Below are 17,674 nucleotides of genomic sequence, written 5' to 3' on the forward strand. Positions count from 1 at the left end.
TGGTAAAAGGCAAAAAAGCAAAAAGAAAAAGCAATAGCAAAGGTAAAGGCACTAACTTGCTCCAAGACAGAATCTTATACAAGGTTTTTTTAATAAGCTAACATGTAAATTTAAATCACCTTCTTTCAACTTAGGAAAATCTTAATTTCTTAACACACTAGGATACATATAAACTACGTATACGATTTATTTTGTTCTATCTAAAAAATGTTAGCAATATTCTCACTGAAGTTCTATTCTGACTAAGTAGTGTTTCAAACTGAGCTTCTGGAGCCTCTACTAAAAACAATAGTATGTTTTTTAACTTTCAATAGAACTTGTTCTTCTATTTTAGTATCTGAAACTTTTTACTTACTAAAAACACTGCAGCTCCCATGAAACTTACTTACTTGGTGACTTACCAACTTTCTTACTACTTATTTATGTATTCTAAAACTCGAACCTACATCTAAACTTATATTCAAACTTATTCTTTTACTTAGACTCCCATTCTATGTGTGGGTGGCTTAACATGTTTTAATCCATTCAATGGTTTTAACTCAATTCCTGCACTCTTGCACCTGCCTGGAGGATTCAGGCAGGCCCTTGACTCACTGACTCCCAACATCTTTCATTTTCTGTACTCTACTAAACAACTCACAAATTGAAATAAAATGCTTCTTTACCATCTTTTGTGAAATCTTAATCAAGTGAGTAGAAAAACTCATCTCCAACAGATGTGCTGTCTGTGCTGACCAAACTTCATTTATTTGGGGTAACTCTTCTCAGAATCTGAAACTGAGGTATAGTCAACATTTCTTAGGCAAAAATTTGGACAGCAAAGCTGGAAAACTTTGTCTGTTAAGCTTAGTAGGCTAAGAGAAAAAGGAAATGTCATCAAACGGTCAGGAGCTTGTTTTTTAAGCTACAGATTTAATAGTAAACTGCATTAAGCCAACATTTATGATTATATTGTTCTTGTTTCAATCCATTTGGCTTGATGTGAGATGGTCCTAAAATCACCCCCACAGGACATATACTACCTTCAAAAAAGATAATGTTTCTCTCTTCACAAGTTGGGTATCTTTTATCTTTACTCTGGCCTGTGTGCAACACGCCTGCTGTAACAGTGCTGGAAGATTAAGTATCTAGACAAAACTTCCTTAGCAAAAAATAATTCACTCAGACTGTTGAATGCCTTATAACTGTGTCCTGTCTATGAAGATTTGAACCAGGGGGTTATAAAGAGGCAGACACTCTTATGATTGTGATTGGCCATATGACAACCATCTGACAAACCTCCTGCTACTACGCCCATTATCTTAGGGCATACCAGGACAGAACTGGGATTGCCTTCAGCCACATAGATAAGTGCAGTAATAGAGCAAACATATTACTTGTAAAGCAGACTTAGAGGGTACTTGTAGTGTGGCTTAAAGATGGCTTGTAGTCCCTCACAGATTTCAGCTGCCAAGGGCTATAAGTGAAACCTCAGTGTGCTTTTCAGGTTATAATGAAATTATATGAAGCAGTGGTCCTGCATTTTCTTCTGTCAGTATCTTGTGATCATCACTGTGTGAACCATACAACACCAGAGAGAATCCTTGTACATAGCCTATTAAAAACTGTATTTTCCAGATGCAAGAGTGTATGAAAGTATGTGTGTTTTCTGTTTTGCGTTTCTGTTTTTATAGGCTTGTGCTCCTTTGTATCATTGGAGAACCCTTAAAGACAGCCCTGAGAAGGACCCTGTTGGCACCTGCTATGTAGCAATTCAGAACTTCAGTGCCTATGCTGAATATTCACCTTGTCGCAACAGTAAGTATTAATATAAACAGTCCTATGTTGAAGGAATTGATTTTGCACTGAATGTTTTCATTCTTTCAGTCTTCACACCGTCTTGGTTGAATGAAGGTTGCTATATGATGTTATTGCATTGAATGAGATGTAAAGAAAAATTAGCATTAAACTATATGCCTACAGTTGGATGCTTAGTTGTACAATTAATTGAAAGAGGAGAAACTTAAGTAAATTGAGTGTGTGCAGTTATGTGTGCAGTTACAGTAATGAGCTATAATTGGTTCAATTTTTGTGGCTTTAAAACATAGCAGACAGATCTAGATAAGAACCAGACAGCATATTAAACCAATTATTCATACTTATGCTGAGTATAAATGTCTCATCACAAGGTCATGAATTGAAGATCAGACCCTGTGTAGAAACACACAAGCCTGTATCATCACTTGTGCTAAAGTCATCCACAAGAGCTCGCTTGTGAAGAGCTTTCAGCATGGAAAAAAGCCATGCACATTCCACATTCCACACTCTTCTCTATGCTGTTCTGTGGACATGGTAGCCATCCCTGGGTCTTGGTTCTTGAGGAATAGGAATAACCACATGTATATTTAAAACCAGGTTTATCTGCGTAGAAGTCTGCAGAAAATACCACACATTAGGTTATTATCACTCATTCTATGCCTATTGTAGTAGGGTGTCCTGGTTTGGAGGACAAGTACTGCCAAGAAAAAGGCAGGAGCTCCTCCTGAAATGGAGAGTGAAAATCCCCTCCCTCCAATTTATTATAATTTGGAAATTAAGGGACTCTCAGGCAAAGGTATGGGTTTAGGAATAACAGTTCTTTACTGGTATATCTACAAGACAAACAAGAACAGCATCAACTATGAAAATCAGCAACAAAACAGAACAAAAAAATCTCAGTCCCAGTCCCTTTTCTAGACGCAGACACTCTTCTCCTCCGCACGGTCCTGGTGGTGACCAGGGCAGGGCCCCTCACAGCCGTGGCAGCAGCAGGTGGGAGCAGGGAACTGGAGGTGGCAGTGCTGTGTCCCAGGTGGGAGAAGGGTGGAGGAAGACTCCGCTCACCATTTGGGTCCCGGTGCTCAGTGGTGATCTCCGAGGCAGGAGGCTGTAGCAGAGCAGGGTGCAGGGCAAATCTGACCGCAGAGAAACATCTCTCCTCAACGTTCGGACCGGCAAATGTCCCAAGGAAAAAAACGACCAACCTCTCAGACTCCCAAACCCCACCAGCGATTGAGGGAGGGAGACAGCCCCCACCCATCCCTTGAGCAATCAAAAGCTGGGGGTGGGTGCCTGACCGACTTCTTTAGCATGATAATGGGAAAGAGTTCTCCACAGAGGAGGGAAGAGTAAGAGAATAAACTCTCCCCAACCCCCAACACAGGGCTTTAAACAGCATTCTTTTGTGTCTTTCTTTTAAAGCCTAATCCTTGTTTCTGCATGCACAGGTACAGAAAGAAGGTGATTCTGTAAGAAGTGGTGACTTAAGATCCGGTTTATGCACTTACTGATGTCTCACTGGGGCTTCGGCAAAGGCTTATGCCATTTGAAGAGAGAATTCAAGTTGCCATTCCTACTTTCAGTTTCACAGTCCTGCATTCTTCTGGCACTCTGGCACACACAGAATTGCCATAAGATGTGTACCAACACACTTTGCACAATTATACAAGGATTTGGAGAATAGAAATTAAAGTAGTCAGAAGCGGGAAAGTTTTCCATGTACCCATCCTGACCCTTAGACTGTCAAGGTTTTTTGAGAACACCTTAGTAAACACTTATTTTTGTACTTAATGACAGTTCAGACTGTGATGAGAATTCTACAATCTTGTTGAGTTTTTTTTTTCCTTTTTATCTCTAACTAAATTAAAAGTAAATCCACAATAGTTGTTTTAAGGGTCTTTTCATGGCAGTGGGAGGAGAAAGTCCCAAATAGCAGGTCATATTTATTAAAATCTTCTCAAGGGACTGAATGATCAGGGTCTTGTAGAAGGTCTTGATTTTCTCTGCCTCTTCTGAAAAAGAATACATATTTTCATATATATTGGTAGTATTACATTTCATAGCGTTACAGCTCCAGGAATATCTGTGTTATCTTCCACATGCACTGTAAAATCAATAAAATGCCTCTATCTTCATAATTGCAGGCAACGCAGATCCGGAAGGACAAGGCTTTTGTCAAGCAGGTTTCAGTTTAGATTTTTACAAGGTGAGATTCTGCTTCTGAAGTATTTTGATCAAATGTCATTGTGATGTATATCTGCAGGGTTCAAGTGTTGTCTCAGTGATTATGAGATTATCTCCATGCTGTTGGAAATGGAAAGTTTTGTGAAGTTGTTGCAAGTTCTTTCCTTCTTTTCAAGCTTCAAACTTTCTTGTTTCATTAATAAAAAGAAATAATCAGCACCTGTTTAACTCTTTGTAGCACTCCAATCTGTCTCAGTCTATCTTAACAGATAATTAGGCAAAAATTTCTATGTGCTTCTATCTCAGTCTGTCCCACTTAAAATACTATACTTGAATTTCAGGAAGCAGTGGAGCAAGCACCAACTAGTTTGGAAAAGTTAAAATAACCTATATAAGAATGTTTTTGGTGGCATTGAGTAAAACCATTCTCATGTGAGGGTGAGAGTACTAGAGTAAAGAACTAGATTTTCTCTAAATGCCAAGAGGGTCCATGTTGTCTATGTTGTGGGAGAAAGGATAAACTTTGTGTGATTGTTATTATCTTGGCCATTATTACAGCACCAGGGCCTCAGGTAGCTTTGGCCATTGCCGCTGTTTTGAGGGTTTTGCAACTGCATTGTATAATTCTCTATAAAATATCACTGTCATTTCATTAAATATGAGCACCCTCTTTTCTGTTAACTTTGTTTTGTTACAAATAAGCATCAATTTTTGATATGTGATGTTTAAATAGCTTTCATTCAAGTGCAGATACATTAGAGTGATTTTGATTTTTTTTAACTGTAGATTTTCCCACACATCCATGCACTTACATCCTTTCCTTGAACATGGCTATTCTCCTTTATCATGATTCTGATATGATTTTGATCATTTATATTGTTTTTTTTCCATGCATGCTTAATTTTACTGTGTTCTTTTGTTGTGTAATTTTATTTAATTCTGCTTCTTGTAGAATGGGGACCTGATAGTAGGCGGGCCCGGTAGTTTTTATTGGCAAGGTATGTTCATCTGGCTGGCTAACTGCATCTAAGAAGTGAAACAGAAAGTATTGTTGTTCTAGATTTCCACTGTTTTGTCATTTTAAGATAATTAGTCTCTGATCTTATTTTCAACAAATTTAAATCAAAAGAATTGCTTGACAAGTAACTGAGAATAAAAATAAGCTGTAAAAACCCAGGATGTAGGTTGAATAGGAAGTTAAACAAATGCAAATGACTATTTTTATTTTGGCATTTTAGTATATTTGTCATTTAATTAACAAGTTTAATTTTTCCCTAGAAATACTACAGGTTTAAAAATTGCTAATATTTGTAGAGTAAATGTACTATTTTAAAAATATTTGTTACTGTCTGTTTTTGAACACAACCTTTTATCGCTATCTATATATATTTCTAGTTCATTTGTGGCATCACTGTGGGTTCCAAGATGTAGTTTCTCATGCATATGATAAACCCTGAAGCTGTTTCAGTGAAGGATTAAGAGATTATTTTTGTTTGTATGATGTAGCTGATTCCCAGCCTCTGCCTACCTGCTTGCCCACTGTCAACCTCTTTGATGTGTGTTTTTGCAATTTTTTAAAGAACATCTAGTGATTGTGATTGTAGGGAATTCATAGCTTTGAATTCTCCATTGAGAAACTGGTTTCACTGGTCTACTACATTTGTACAGTGCAGTGACTTTAGTTTGAATTAGTATATTGAAATGGGTCTGGAAGTGTTTTTGTAATGCTTCAATAGAGATTCAGTGCCTTGTTTTATTGATTTATGTGTACTCTTGAGACTTACAGGGTAAAATGGAGAAAGCTTGAGAGAAGTTATCTACTCTTTGCTTCTGTGCTGTATTATTGTCCTGTCTGCTGTGTTCTGGTGTTCTGCTAGCTCTGTTTTATAGAATCTGGCCCTCTTTTAGGTCCCTTTCATTTATGAAGCTGTTTGAATCCAGGTCAGGTAATCACTGCAAGTATTGCGGACATCATTGCAAATTATTCCTTCAAGGATATTCTGAGGAAACTGGCACCAGAGAAGCAAACAGGAGTGGCACCACCCTCATATGATGACAATTACATGGGTACGCTGAGTTCTGTGTGAGTGAGCAATATGTTCAAAAAGGATGAGTCTTACATAAATATGGAAACAAACTCTACATTACTATCATCCCAATTGTGAGATGATTTGAATATGTTTTGCATTAAGCACAGCAGCAAATCAGTAGTTTGCTGGTTACTTCAGCAAGATTATTAGCATTCTTAAAATCATGCCCAGCAACATGGTTTGAAGGTTGAGATCTTAAATGGCTTGTTAGGGTTATTATTATTTGATCTTAGTTAAGCAGAAATACAAAATTTTCCCATTTATGTATTTTTTCATTGCAAGATAATGGATTGAACATAATGTAATTACAGACAATTTCAATTTTTGTTAGATAAATTCAAATTCAGTTCTGTGTTATTTTGGGCAGTACTACACAAAAACTCAATTTAGTCTCACTGATATTTAAAAGATACAATTGAAGTAAGTAATAACAAAAGTAAATTTGAAGATACTATGTAATTAGTAGAAAAAAAGCTACTTACCTAGTTTTTATTAGTGATGATCTGTAAGAATTTTCTTGATATTCTCATGTCTCTGCATGTAAGGCAGGTTTTTCTTCACACATTTATAGAAAAGATTCAGTGGAATTTGAAGGCGCATCCTTGCACTGCTGCCATAGATTGGAGATTAAAGTCCCTGAATCCAAAAGTCTTTCTTTACTGTGACAGTAGTAACTATCTCACAGGTTTACTGAAGTTCCAGGAGGTGCTTTACTGCATCTTTGGAAATCTGTTTTCCATATAAAGCTCAGCCAAGATAATCACATATTACAGTACAATAATGAAGACCTGAATTATGTCAGTAGCTATTAGGAGTACCTGCTGTTTTTTGTTTTTTTTTTTTTTCCAGATGAATTACTAAGTATTCTTAGTAATTTAGAAGCTCATTTTTGGAGAAGAGTGATCAATTTCTTATTCAGATCTACCACTTATTTAGTCACAGTAATGTGATACACAGTTTTCCTTTTCTCCACACAGTTTTAGAAAAATGTTAGAAAACTTGCATCCAACAGATCCAGTGAACAGACCAATCTGATGGTCTTTGATTTTTTTAAAAAGAAATTGTTTATTGAGTTGAGGCTTTTTTAAAATTTGTCTTTAAACAGGATACTCAGTGGCTGCTGGAGAATTTACTGGGGATTCTGAACAAGGTAAGCACCTATGTACTTGAATGAAAACCATATGGCCGTGCACTTACTAAATTCCTTGTTTTGGATCTCTACACAAGAACATACCTATCATACATTTGAAACACTTGTGAGACTTAAGCTATCTGTACTCAGGATTCTCAGAGACAATTATTTCCTTAGACAGTATAACATAACAGAATTAAAGTAACACAAAAGTTTAAATTCCGTAAGGGGTGGCTTTCTTGAGGGGCTGAACAGCTCTGTAGTCCAGACTCACAAAGCAGAGAGGGACACAGTACACTTCCGCCAGTAAACCCAGTGCTCCAGAACTGCTGCTGCTTAATCCCTCTGAAGTTAAATTTGACTGTCCTGCATTATGAAGGATTAAAAAAATAAATTAAAAAACACACATTTTTGAGCCAAACACTATAATATGTAAAAAGAGGTACCCCTGGTAATGGAAGGCTACATTTTTGGCTACTTTTTAAATTCATACTCAAAGTTTTATAGTGGATGATTTTTGAATCAGTGTATCATGTGAATAACTGGCACAAAAATATTGCATAGTTGGCTGACTTGAGTTTTATCCTGTGTCATATTCAGGACTTCATTCGTACCTCTATTTCCCCTTGAGCAAACACATTCAATCAGAAGGGAGTATACGATCACAGTGAGGAACAGAGGAAGTCCACATCAGTACAAGCAGGTGGCTGAGGTGCTCTATTATCTGAAGTTCCTGCTGCTGTCTTGTGATGTGGATATCCTAATGAGGGAAGGTTTAGACTGCAAGACTGCAGGCTGGGACTTCACTTTTTCCTTATTTTTAGTCATTTATTTTCTGCTAGTAATTTAAGATTTCACCACTGAGCAAAATTACTCCTAGAAGGTCTAATGTTTAATGTTCTTATTCAGTGGATCCCTCCAATGCCTCTCACAAAAATTTCCCTGTAATTCTTTTAGATAGACTGTGCAGATTTTGTCAAGCACTTGCATGGCATCAAGCAAAATAATGGATGAGATAAACTGTTGGTAGGCAAACAGAAAATAAATATTTGTGAGGACAGTTATATTTAGCTTCTGTGCTCTAGTATGTGATGCCTTAACTAATTCTCATTCTATCAATACACAGCTGTCAGGTAATAAGCTGAATTGTATGAAGAAGTTAATTATACTGTGTTATGCTAATCAATACTAGACAGAAAGTGATCCATGGATAGATGTATTCAAAAGTCAGAGTGCAACATTTTGTGCAAGTAAATGAACTGAATGAATGCTATAGTCTTATGAAATAATGGCTTGAAGTGATTTAGAGGTCCTTCTGATACAGATCACAAATCAAAATCCTAAGAGATTTCACATATATATCAAGGAAGTTTAAAGTGGTGTGGGATACATGTTGCATGCACAACTCAGATTGTAAAACCAGTTCACAGTTGATTGCTTATCCTTTCAGAGCTGGTTGCTGGAGTCCCAAGGGGAGCACAGAACTTTGGCTATGTATGTACTGGACCTTCATTTTATATTTTTTATAGTGAGAAGGCAGTTAAACAAATTTCATACAAAACTTTCAAATCAGAGAAAACTACCACTGACTTTCACCCTCAGGCTTATCTGTCTGGGTTGAAATGCTTTTACAGGTTTGAGTTTTGAATGGTAAGAGTTTAGTCCTTTCTGAAGTCTGTTCTCAATAGGCAATCGCAATTACAATTACAGTAATTTCACGACCATAAGGCGCACCGGACTATAAGGTGCACCCCTGGGGAGTCAGCAAAATTCACAACTTTGTAGATCAGATAAGGCGCACCGGACTATAAGGTGCACTTCTTTTTTTGCAGCGAGGCTCCGCCCCCAGCTCCCCCCGCACGGTTTCTGGCCAAGGCCCCACCTCAACCCGGCAACCATTGGCCCCCAGGCCTGCCTGTACCCAGCGGGGCTGGGCTATGCCTGCTGCCCCTCCGTACCACCTCTCTGGGGCCAGGCTATGGCCGCTGCCCCTCCGTGCCACCTCTCCGGGGCCGGGCTATGGCCGCCACCCCTCCGTGCCCCTTCCACGGGGCCGGGGCGTGCCTGTAGAGGGGCCATCCCGCCTCCATGGGGCCAGGGAGTGCTTCTGGAGGGGCCATCCCACCTCCACGGGGCTGGGGCGTGCCTGTAGAGAGACCGTGCCGGCTCCCCCCATGGCTTGCAGCTCTCACTTCCAGGTAGGCAAATTTCTGAACTTTGTCCATCAGATAAGGCACGCCGGACTATAAGGCGCACTTCCGTGTTTGGGGGAAAATTTTAGTCAAAAGGGTGCGCCCTTATAGTCGTGAAATTACTGTACATGCTCTGAGTTTGACGAGCACCCCTATACCCACCGAGTGTTTTCAGACCTAAGCTCACCCATAGGTTAGCATATTTTTGTGCAATGCTGTGTCCACGGTGCAGAGGAGTTCAAGTTCTGATTATTCACACCTAGTGTTCACTTTCAGTGCTGTAAGTGTATACACTGAAATCCAGGTGTAAAGAGTCATGATAAGCAGTTAGAAGTGAAGGGAGAAAACAGTATACAATATATTGTGGATACAGCTTTTGATTTGAAGGAAAAATATTCTACATGTAACCTGACTGGGAAAAGAGATCACAGCCACAGACATATTCTCTGGTTTTGTGGACCCCAAATTCTTTGTGTCTCTGGGACTTGTTTTTAAAATTTTTAGTAAAAAGGTGTGTATGTATATATATTTATGTGTCTATATATGTGTACACTTCTTTAAGTTCATGTTTTCATGCCTAGTCACTGATTAGTTGATAGTCTGTGATTTGCTGTTATTCAGTGTCCAACAAGGAAGGGAAATACTTTTCCCTATTTTTTTCATTGGGAACCTAAGGGTTCATGAAATCTTAGCTATTTTTTCAAGATCATACAGGAAAACTGTCATGAGAAAGAAAAAGAACTGTTTTTTCATGACCACTTGGACCATCTTTCAGTGTGTCATATTCTTTTACAGTGGTGTCATGCTGTAGCATTTTCATGTGTGCTTGAAACTTTCCTTGTTCTTCTGTTGCCAGGTCTCAATTATTAATTCTTCTGACTTGACCTTTATCCAGAACTTCACTGGTGAGCAGGTAATGTCAAGCAACTATGTGATGAAATATTATATCTCTGGAGCATCTAGTTTCCTTAATATATTTCAAGAATATATGAAATATATATAAAATGTTTTTTTGTAATAATGACCATAGAAACAAAGAGGATTATCAGTAATAAACTTTACATTTTATTGAGTATGAAAGCCTATCTGTTGTTTTTTATTTTCAGATGGCGTCCTATTTTGGGTACACAGTTGCGGTATCTGATGTTAACAATGATGGGTAGGTTACCAAATATATTCAGCCCCAATGAACATTAATAGAAGCAATGACTGATATTTATTAATAAATGTAGGTTTTCAGGTACTTCATACCTCAAAATGCTTCTCTTGGCTTCTCTGCTTCTCTAATTTTAATTGTTCACATAGACTTATCTTTTGTGCAGTCACAGTAGCATTAGTATTTACAGGCCTAGCTTGGGTGAGTTTATCTTCCCAAATATTTATTCAAAGCAGTGTTGGAGGAGTGAAGAGTCCCAGGAGACAGACTCAGGTAGAAAAACAGTGAATAAACAGCGCTGGCTACCACAAGGAAGAGATAGGTGAAAGTTCAGAAAGTTCAAAAGTTCATTCTCTCATAGGAAAGTCTTCTCATCTATAGCTTCACTTCTCAATTTTAAGAGCCTTCTAATGTCATCAGCTCTTCTTTCCTTATTCCAGCCCCTGCTGGTTGGCCATCCATTTTCATCATCCTGAGGACCCACAGTTATTATGGCAGGCACTGTGTGACTCAGGGGGATAATGATGCTTCCAGGGTCATGACACTTGGGGATCATATCCCTAAGATACTTGAGGGTTTCAGGTTCTGTTGAACAAAACCCTTGTTAACTTTCAAGTCATGCAAAGTCTGATTAAATATTTTAGAAGAAGTGGACTTTATTAGGAGAACATTTATAGTAGCTATCTAGCAAGGAGATAAAGATCCCTGAAACTCAGAGGCTTGGAAGTCTGCACAAATATGAACCAGGACGATATTTAGAGATGTAGCTTACTCTTGCTTATTGCAAAATGTCTCAGGTGTATCTACATCATATTTTTTTCTTGTGGTCATTTCTTATTAAGTACTTAAACATAGTGCATGAAATAATTTTTCTGGGCTAAGTCATTGCTTTTCATCAGTAACTAGTGACCCTTTAAAGACTGAGTTTTATGAGAGAACAGAAAAGTAACAAGGTGGTAAAGTGTTGTTGCAGTTATATAACAAAACAACAGAATAGAAGCTTCAGCAGTTTCCATGGTAGCTTCATAGCACTCAAAGCTTTCCAAGTTTCTGAGAGTAAATTTTGTCATATCACAGCTTTTGAAAATTTCTGTTTTTATGATATACAGAATCAGAATTAATTTAGTCCTAGTGATGTATTACAAATGTGAAAGGGTGGAGAAACGTTAATCTAAGGTGCAATAGACACTCATTGGACTTCCAGGGAACTTATTATTTAATTTCTCACTGAACCAAACTATTTCCTGTGCAGGTTATTTCCTGTTAACCATAGGGTTGCTTGGAAGGTCTCATACTTTCTGTATACCTCTAAAACCACAGTTTATGTCAATAATATAATCAAACTGCTGTTGAGACCTGTGTGGTCTCCCAGTCTATATCTTAAAAGAAATCTAAAGACTCTTCCTGAGATCCAAACATCCCACAGAAAACAAAACACAAAAAGCTCTACTTGATAAACATGTCTGATTAGATATGTAGTCTGTCTTTGCTGGTTTACATATATAATCAATAGAAATATTTATCTGAAAGGAAGAGTAAAAGAGAAAAAAAGCAAAGGGGAAATTAACACTTCAAATTCACTTAACCATTTTATTCAGCTAAAGATGAAGAGGTAGTGGTGGCCTTATCAGCGTGAGAAACTTGATTATCAAGTTTTTGCTGAAAAAAATAATACAAGATTATTAGGAATGGTGCTTTTCTGTAATAAAACTCATGATATGGCTCAAAGATGAGGCTCATCTTAGTAAAAAAAGCTCTGTAGACCTGGCCCAGCATTTCTGTGGGTGTTCCAAAGTGACTCATGCAGTTTTGTGTGCATTATATCAGGATTCTAGGCAGAACAGAGAAAATGAGGGTACTGTTTGAACTACCTTTAATTGCCTATTTCTAATAATGAGAAATCCACAATGAAACTTAATAAATCAAGTTTTGCCATCAACTTACAGGCTACATTGCTAGTAAAGAGAGAAAAAGAGAACACTTTCAATTTAGGTTGAATCAGTGCAATAAAAATAGTGAAATAAACTGTTAACTGTTCTTTTTTATTTGGCCTATATCAAAGCTTTCTATAGTTATAATTTGACCTCTTGGCATTTCCCATAGTCCTACTTTTTATTACTCTGCAGGATACAAAGGAATGGCACACAGTCTCAACAGGTGGTCAGCTTTCTGCTTTTTAAAGATTTTTATTTTTTTTTAGTCAGAACGGAAGTAATACTGACTTGTTTCTTTTCTATGTTGGAACAAAAATTAATATGTATTTATGTTAACTCTAGCATTTTAGTGCAATAATGACATCTAATGAACCAATTCAAAATACCACAGCACACTGAACTGCATTTCATAGTTTAATATTACTGTCCAGGGGCTTTGCTTTTATTTATTCATATGGCTTTTTAAAAGTAATCACATCAAACTGAATTTGAAACAGGACTCTCAATTTTGTAAACACAAACTCCTATAATTTAAAAGGCCAATTGAAATATCCTTTCACCAGCAAAAATTGCATAATGCTAATCACATAGGGACTTAGAACCCAGAAAGGACACCCTCACCCATGCCTCCATGACTGCTTGTTGTCTAAATAATTAAATTGTAGAAGCTGGGAGGCAGAACTGAGTATAAAGTATAGCAAGCAGCAATTGTTACCCACTTGAAGAGGAACCATAAGAAAGTAAACGAGTGTCAGAGAGAGTTGGGTAGCTGACAAATCCTTGCTTTCTAGCTATAGTACACTTCTCTTACAGCACAAAAAACCCAAACTCTAATACCAAAACTCTAGAATTGCATAAGGGAGAGTTCCCTCTTGTAGAGGATTTGCTGAAGCAGTGTGCTTTGACCTAGAGAGCTCAGCTCTGAAAGAGAAGGGGTAAAATTTAAGAGGGTGAGGAAAGGGTAGTACATATGAAGACCCAGAGGGAAGGCAAACCAGGTGCTGTGGGTGTTCCAGGTGGCTCTGCTGCCCATAACCGTTTGAGAAATAGACATGTATTAGATGACTGCCTTCCTTTCATCTGTCCCTCAGTACATCAGAAGATGAGCCATCTTAGCTGCCAGATTCTGGTCTCTTCTCCCTGGACTGTTCATGCAATTTACACAGTCATTGTCATTTATTTTAGCAAAGTTGAAATTTTACCAGAAAAATAACCCAGCACTGTACGCTTCTAGCTGGGATGCTGTCCTCACAGCATCACCTGGTGAATCTTGTGTTCTGGGTTAGGCTTCTGCTTAGAGAGTTTTAGTACACAATAGATAGTCTATCTCTCTCTTTTTACCTTTTTAGGTACTCTCAATATTGCTCTAATGGACCAGGGTTTTAAAGGTGTCTGGGAATCTATTAATTTTATATCAATGTACTGAGAGCTTTCTGACTCTCAGTGATTTGGTTCCTTACCACCTCTAAAAAAAATCTTCCTCTAGTCTTATAATTGCTTGTTTGTAAAATATTCAAGGGAACCAAGTTCATCTTTTATTTCATGGTTCCTACAGCACTTAACTCTGTGAGACCCCAATGTACTGAGAAAGTCTGGACTGTGAGGTACTAAAACAGTAATTGATGATAGCGCTACTGTGTAGTACTTTTAGTACATGGCATATGTAAAATAACTTACTTTTAAGAGATCATTCTTGATTTGTTTTTGTTGTTGCTATTGTTTCATGGCAACCATTTCAGCTGACATTCTGTCCCAACAACAAATATCTTCCATTAGTAGAGGAAGATGTTTAGTGTGAAAGAAAAATCCCACATTTGATGTCAAGTCAGCCTCTGCTTCCCTCCTTTTTTAGTTACAGTAATTTCACGCTTACAAGCCGCACTGAGTATAAGCCGCACTTCCGGGGTGTTGGCAACGTTGGAGTCTTTGTCCATATATAAGACACACTGGACTGTAAACCGCACTTTCGTTCGCAGCAAGGATCCGTGTGCAACTTTCACAAAGTTGCCAAATAGTAACAGAATCGCAGAATCACGGAGTTTGCTGGCTCGGCCCTGCTCGGGGCGGCCGCCAGGGAGCAGCCCCAGCCCCGCTCGCTGCAGCTGCCAGGAAGCGGGAGAGCGGCGTGCCCAGCCGCCACTGCCGCCATGCTTGTCGGGGCTGGGCAGCACCGCTGCGCTTGCAGGGGGCGAGCAGCACTGCCACGCTTGTCAGGGCTGGGCAACGCCGCTGCGCTTGTGGGGAACGAGCAGCGCTGCTGCGCTTGTAGGGGGTGAGCGGCGCCGCCGCGCTTGTGGAGGGCGAGTGAGCGGCGCTGCCGTGCTTGCGGGGGGCGAGCGGTGCTGCTGCGCTTATCGGGGCTGGGCAGCTCCACTGCGCTTGTCAGGGGCAAGCAGTGCCGCCGCGCTTGCAGGCGCTCATTTCTGGGTTTGGAAATTTCCTAAATTTGTTAATATATTAGCCGCTTCTGAGTGCACACTGCACTTCCAGGTTGGGAGCTAAATTTTGGTCAAAATGGTGCAGATTGTAATTGTGAAATTACTGTATTTATGCCATAGGGTAAAATCTAACATAAAAAAATAGGACTGCTATACCAAACTGCCCTGACCTTTGAAAGTACATTTTCCTTTATGGAAACATACTATAAAACTTAGTAGAAAAATAGCATTCCTAGAAGTATTTTGTCACAACTCATGGAATGTATAAGTTCTACAATGGGGTTTTTTTTTTTTTTCAATATGAATTATTCTGTGGTAAATTCTGCAGTGTGTATCTTAGAATCATAGTGTACATCAGTGTTAAAATAGTATCTGAGCTACTGCTGATTCATACAGATTTTTTTCCTATCAGGATTAGGAAAAACATTGTAGTGTAATTTTACTATTTGGTTTGCTAATAGGTAAAGCCTCATATTGGAAATATGATGAATTAAGAATAGAAAGTTTTCTGTGAGTTTTACAAAGTTTTAAAAAATGTTCATATTAGAGCAAGAAAATATGTTTTCCAAATCAAATATTCTGGGATCAAGTAGTCTTAGTTATTTGCAGTAACAGACTTCCTTAATACAGATGATCAATGTCCACTGAATACAATGCAAATTATTTTATTATATGACCTTGAGCAACCTTCAGCAGTTAATCTGATACTATAATTTCATATCTCAGAATAATCCGTTAAGAATACTTCTGCCTTTTGTGAGTCTGTCAATCACACTTGTTTTTATTCACAGTTCATGAAAAGATCTTTTTATTCCCTCTAAATAAATGTTGGTAACATGTTTTGAAACATGACTATTTAGAACAACAACATGCAAAATATACTTTCATTGGTCTGTTCTTTTACTGATTCTTCTTGGAGTAGCATAATGGACAGAAAGACATTTCCCTCTAAGCATCTTATTTTTATGATTTGATTATGTCCTTTCTTTTTAATACTCAGTACAGAAAATTATGTGAGCACTGCAACTACTTGTGTACCTAATATTGAACAGAAATGTTTTCAGAAATAGAACTTTGGCTTTTCCCAGTTTCTATTTGAAGAAGTGATGAGACATTCCCTATTAATTGATGCTCCACTTCTGTTTCATGTATGTTACTCAAAAATCTGCTGTAAAGTGGCAGGGTTTTTCTTTTGGTCACTTACTGCTGCATAAGTTGCAAAAACTAGATTTTATACTAAAATTAGTCTCTTGCTGGCACTGTTAATAGAACAGATCTACAGAATCTACAGTGCTAGTGATACAGATTCACTCTTAGATTCTTGACTTCAGCATCATCAATTGCAAAGTGCAAAGTGTCTATTGTGGGCATGAATTGAAGTACAAGAAATTCCATTTAAACCTAGAAAGAAACATGTTGGCTGTGATGATTATCAGAGGCTGGAAGTAGTTGCCCAGAGAGGTAGTAGAGTCTCCATCCATGGAGATGTTCAAAACTGGACTGAGTAGCTGTGGACAGCCTAATTGACCATGCTTTGTCCAAGTGTTTGGACTAGGACTCCAGAAGTTCCTACTTACCTCAGTCTGACTGTATGGTAATTATCAGCTTCCTGTTTTGCAAATGTATAAACTGTGTTGTTTACACTCAGTTTCTCAGTGACACTGTGTTTTTTTGTTCCAGTTTAGATGATATCCTAGTCGGTGCCCCTCTTTTTATGGAGCGAGAATTTGAGAGCAAGCCTAAAGAAGTTGGGCAAGTTTATCTGTACCTGCAAGAAAGTGCATTCCTCTTCCAAGATGCACAAATTCTGACAGGCACTGAAGTGTTTGGTAGATTTGGCAGTGCAATCACACACCTTGGAGATCTCAATCAAGATGGATATAATGGTAATTTATATGTAATGTAGTATATCTCTAACACTGGAATTGCAAATGCCTAAGCAGCAAATATCATGTCTGTGCTGTGCTGGAAAAGGCTTTTTAACGTATTTGAAATTAATGAGAATTTACACTAATGCTAATAAAACTGTTATTGAGACCCAAACCATGAAAAGCTGACTGATAAGAAGGCAGTCATATTGACTACAGTGTGATTTTTTACTAAATATTAGTATGTTTATTTGAGTCAAAACACCTTTTTTTATAACTGTAATTAACATTCAATTACTTGGTTAAGAAGTTTCATTCTTTCCAAAGCTTCCAAGAACTTGAGAGTTCTTCTCTCTTCAAATACTTGGAAGAGTTTGATAATCTAATGAGACTCAGTACGTGGAGCATTTTGTCAACAGTGAAAGAATTGGGCAAGTACAGAAGGGCTGTTTTGGAATCAGCATTCCACTGGTACTTAAGAACTGAAGAAACAGGTGCATAATGGGTTCTTTCTCAAATGCTTATAGCACTAGAGCATGCACACAACATACACACAACAAAATGTTCATGTAAGTTAAGTGGCAGCCTACATTTAAGCAGACAGAACAACTACTAACTGCTTGATTACCTGAGAAAGCTGGAATAGACTGAACACCTAGGGTTAACCTCCTAGACATGGTCAGTAACATCTTGGTTTTCCTTGCATGCATTTCCTTCTTATTTCCAGGATATTTCCTTCTTATTTCCAGGACCTTCAAAGCAGGTCTCTCTGCATCTAAAACACAAAGAAATTTTTCCTGGAAGAGCTGCTTTGCATAGTAGCCTTTAGAATAGTTGTCCCACTAAGGAAAAATTAATGAACTTTGCTCCTCCTTACCAGGAG

At 38.2% G+C, this 17,674-nt stretch overlaps 1 protein-coding gene across 2 annotated transcripts in view; it reads left to right on the forward strand.

The window, feature by feature from the left end:
- Window positions 1–17,674, forward strand: part of ITGA8 (integrin subunit alpha 8) — a 118,058-nt gene that overhangs the window by 14,440 nt on the left and 85,944 nt on the right. For both annotated transcript variants that reach the window (XM_033072044.1, XM_033072051.1), the window contains exons 4-12: window positions 1,674–1,797; window positions 3,942–4,003; window positions 4,934–4,979; window positions 5,923–6,048; window positions 7,177–7,221; window positions 8,654–8,697; window positions 10,252–10,308; window positions 10,502–10,554; window positions 16,604–16,809. In XM_033072044.1, the coding sequence (XP_032927935.1) occupies window positions 1,674–1,797; window positions 3,942–4,003; window positions 4,934–4,979; window positions 5,923–6,048; window positions 7,177–7,221; window positions 8,654–8,697; window positions 10,252–10,308; window positions 10,502–10,554; window positions 16,604–16,809 (763 nt within the window). The remainder of the gene's footprint in view (window positions 1–1,673; window positions 1,798–3,941; window positions 4,004–4,933; window positions 4,980–5,922; window positions 6,049–7,176; window positions 7,222–8,653; window positions 8,698–10,251; window positions 10,309–10,501; window positions 10,555–16,603; window positions 16,810–17,674) is intronic.

The sequence above is a fragment of the Catharus ustulatus genome, chromosome 1, assembly GCF_009819885.2.
Source record: "Catharus ustulatus isolate bCatUst1 chromosome 1, bCatUst1.pri.v2, whole genome shotgun sequence".
Lineage (NCBI taxonomy): Eukaryota > Metazoa > Chordata > Aves > Passeriformes > Turdidae > Catharus > Catharus ustulatus.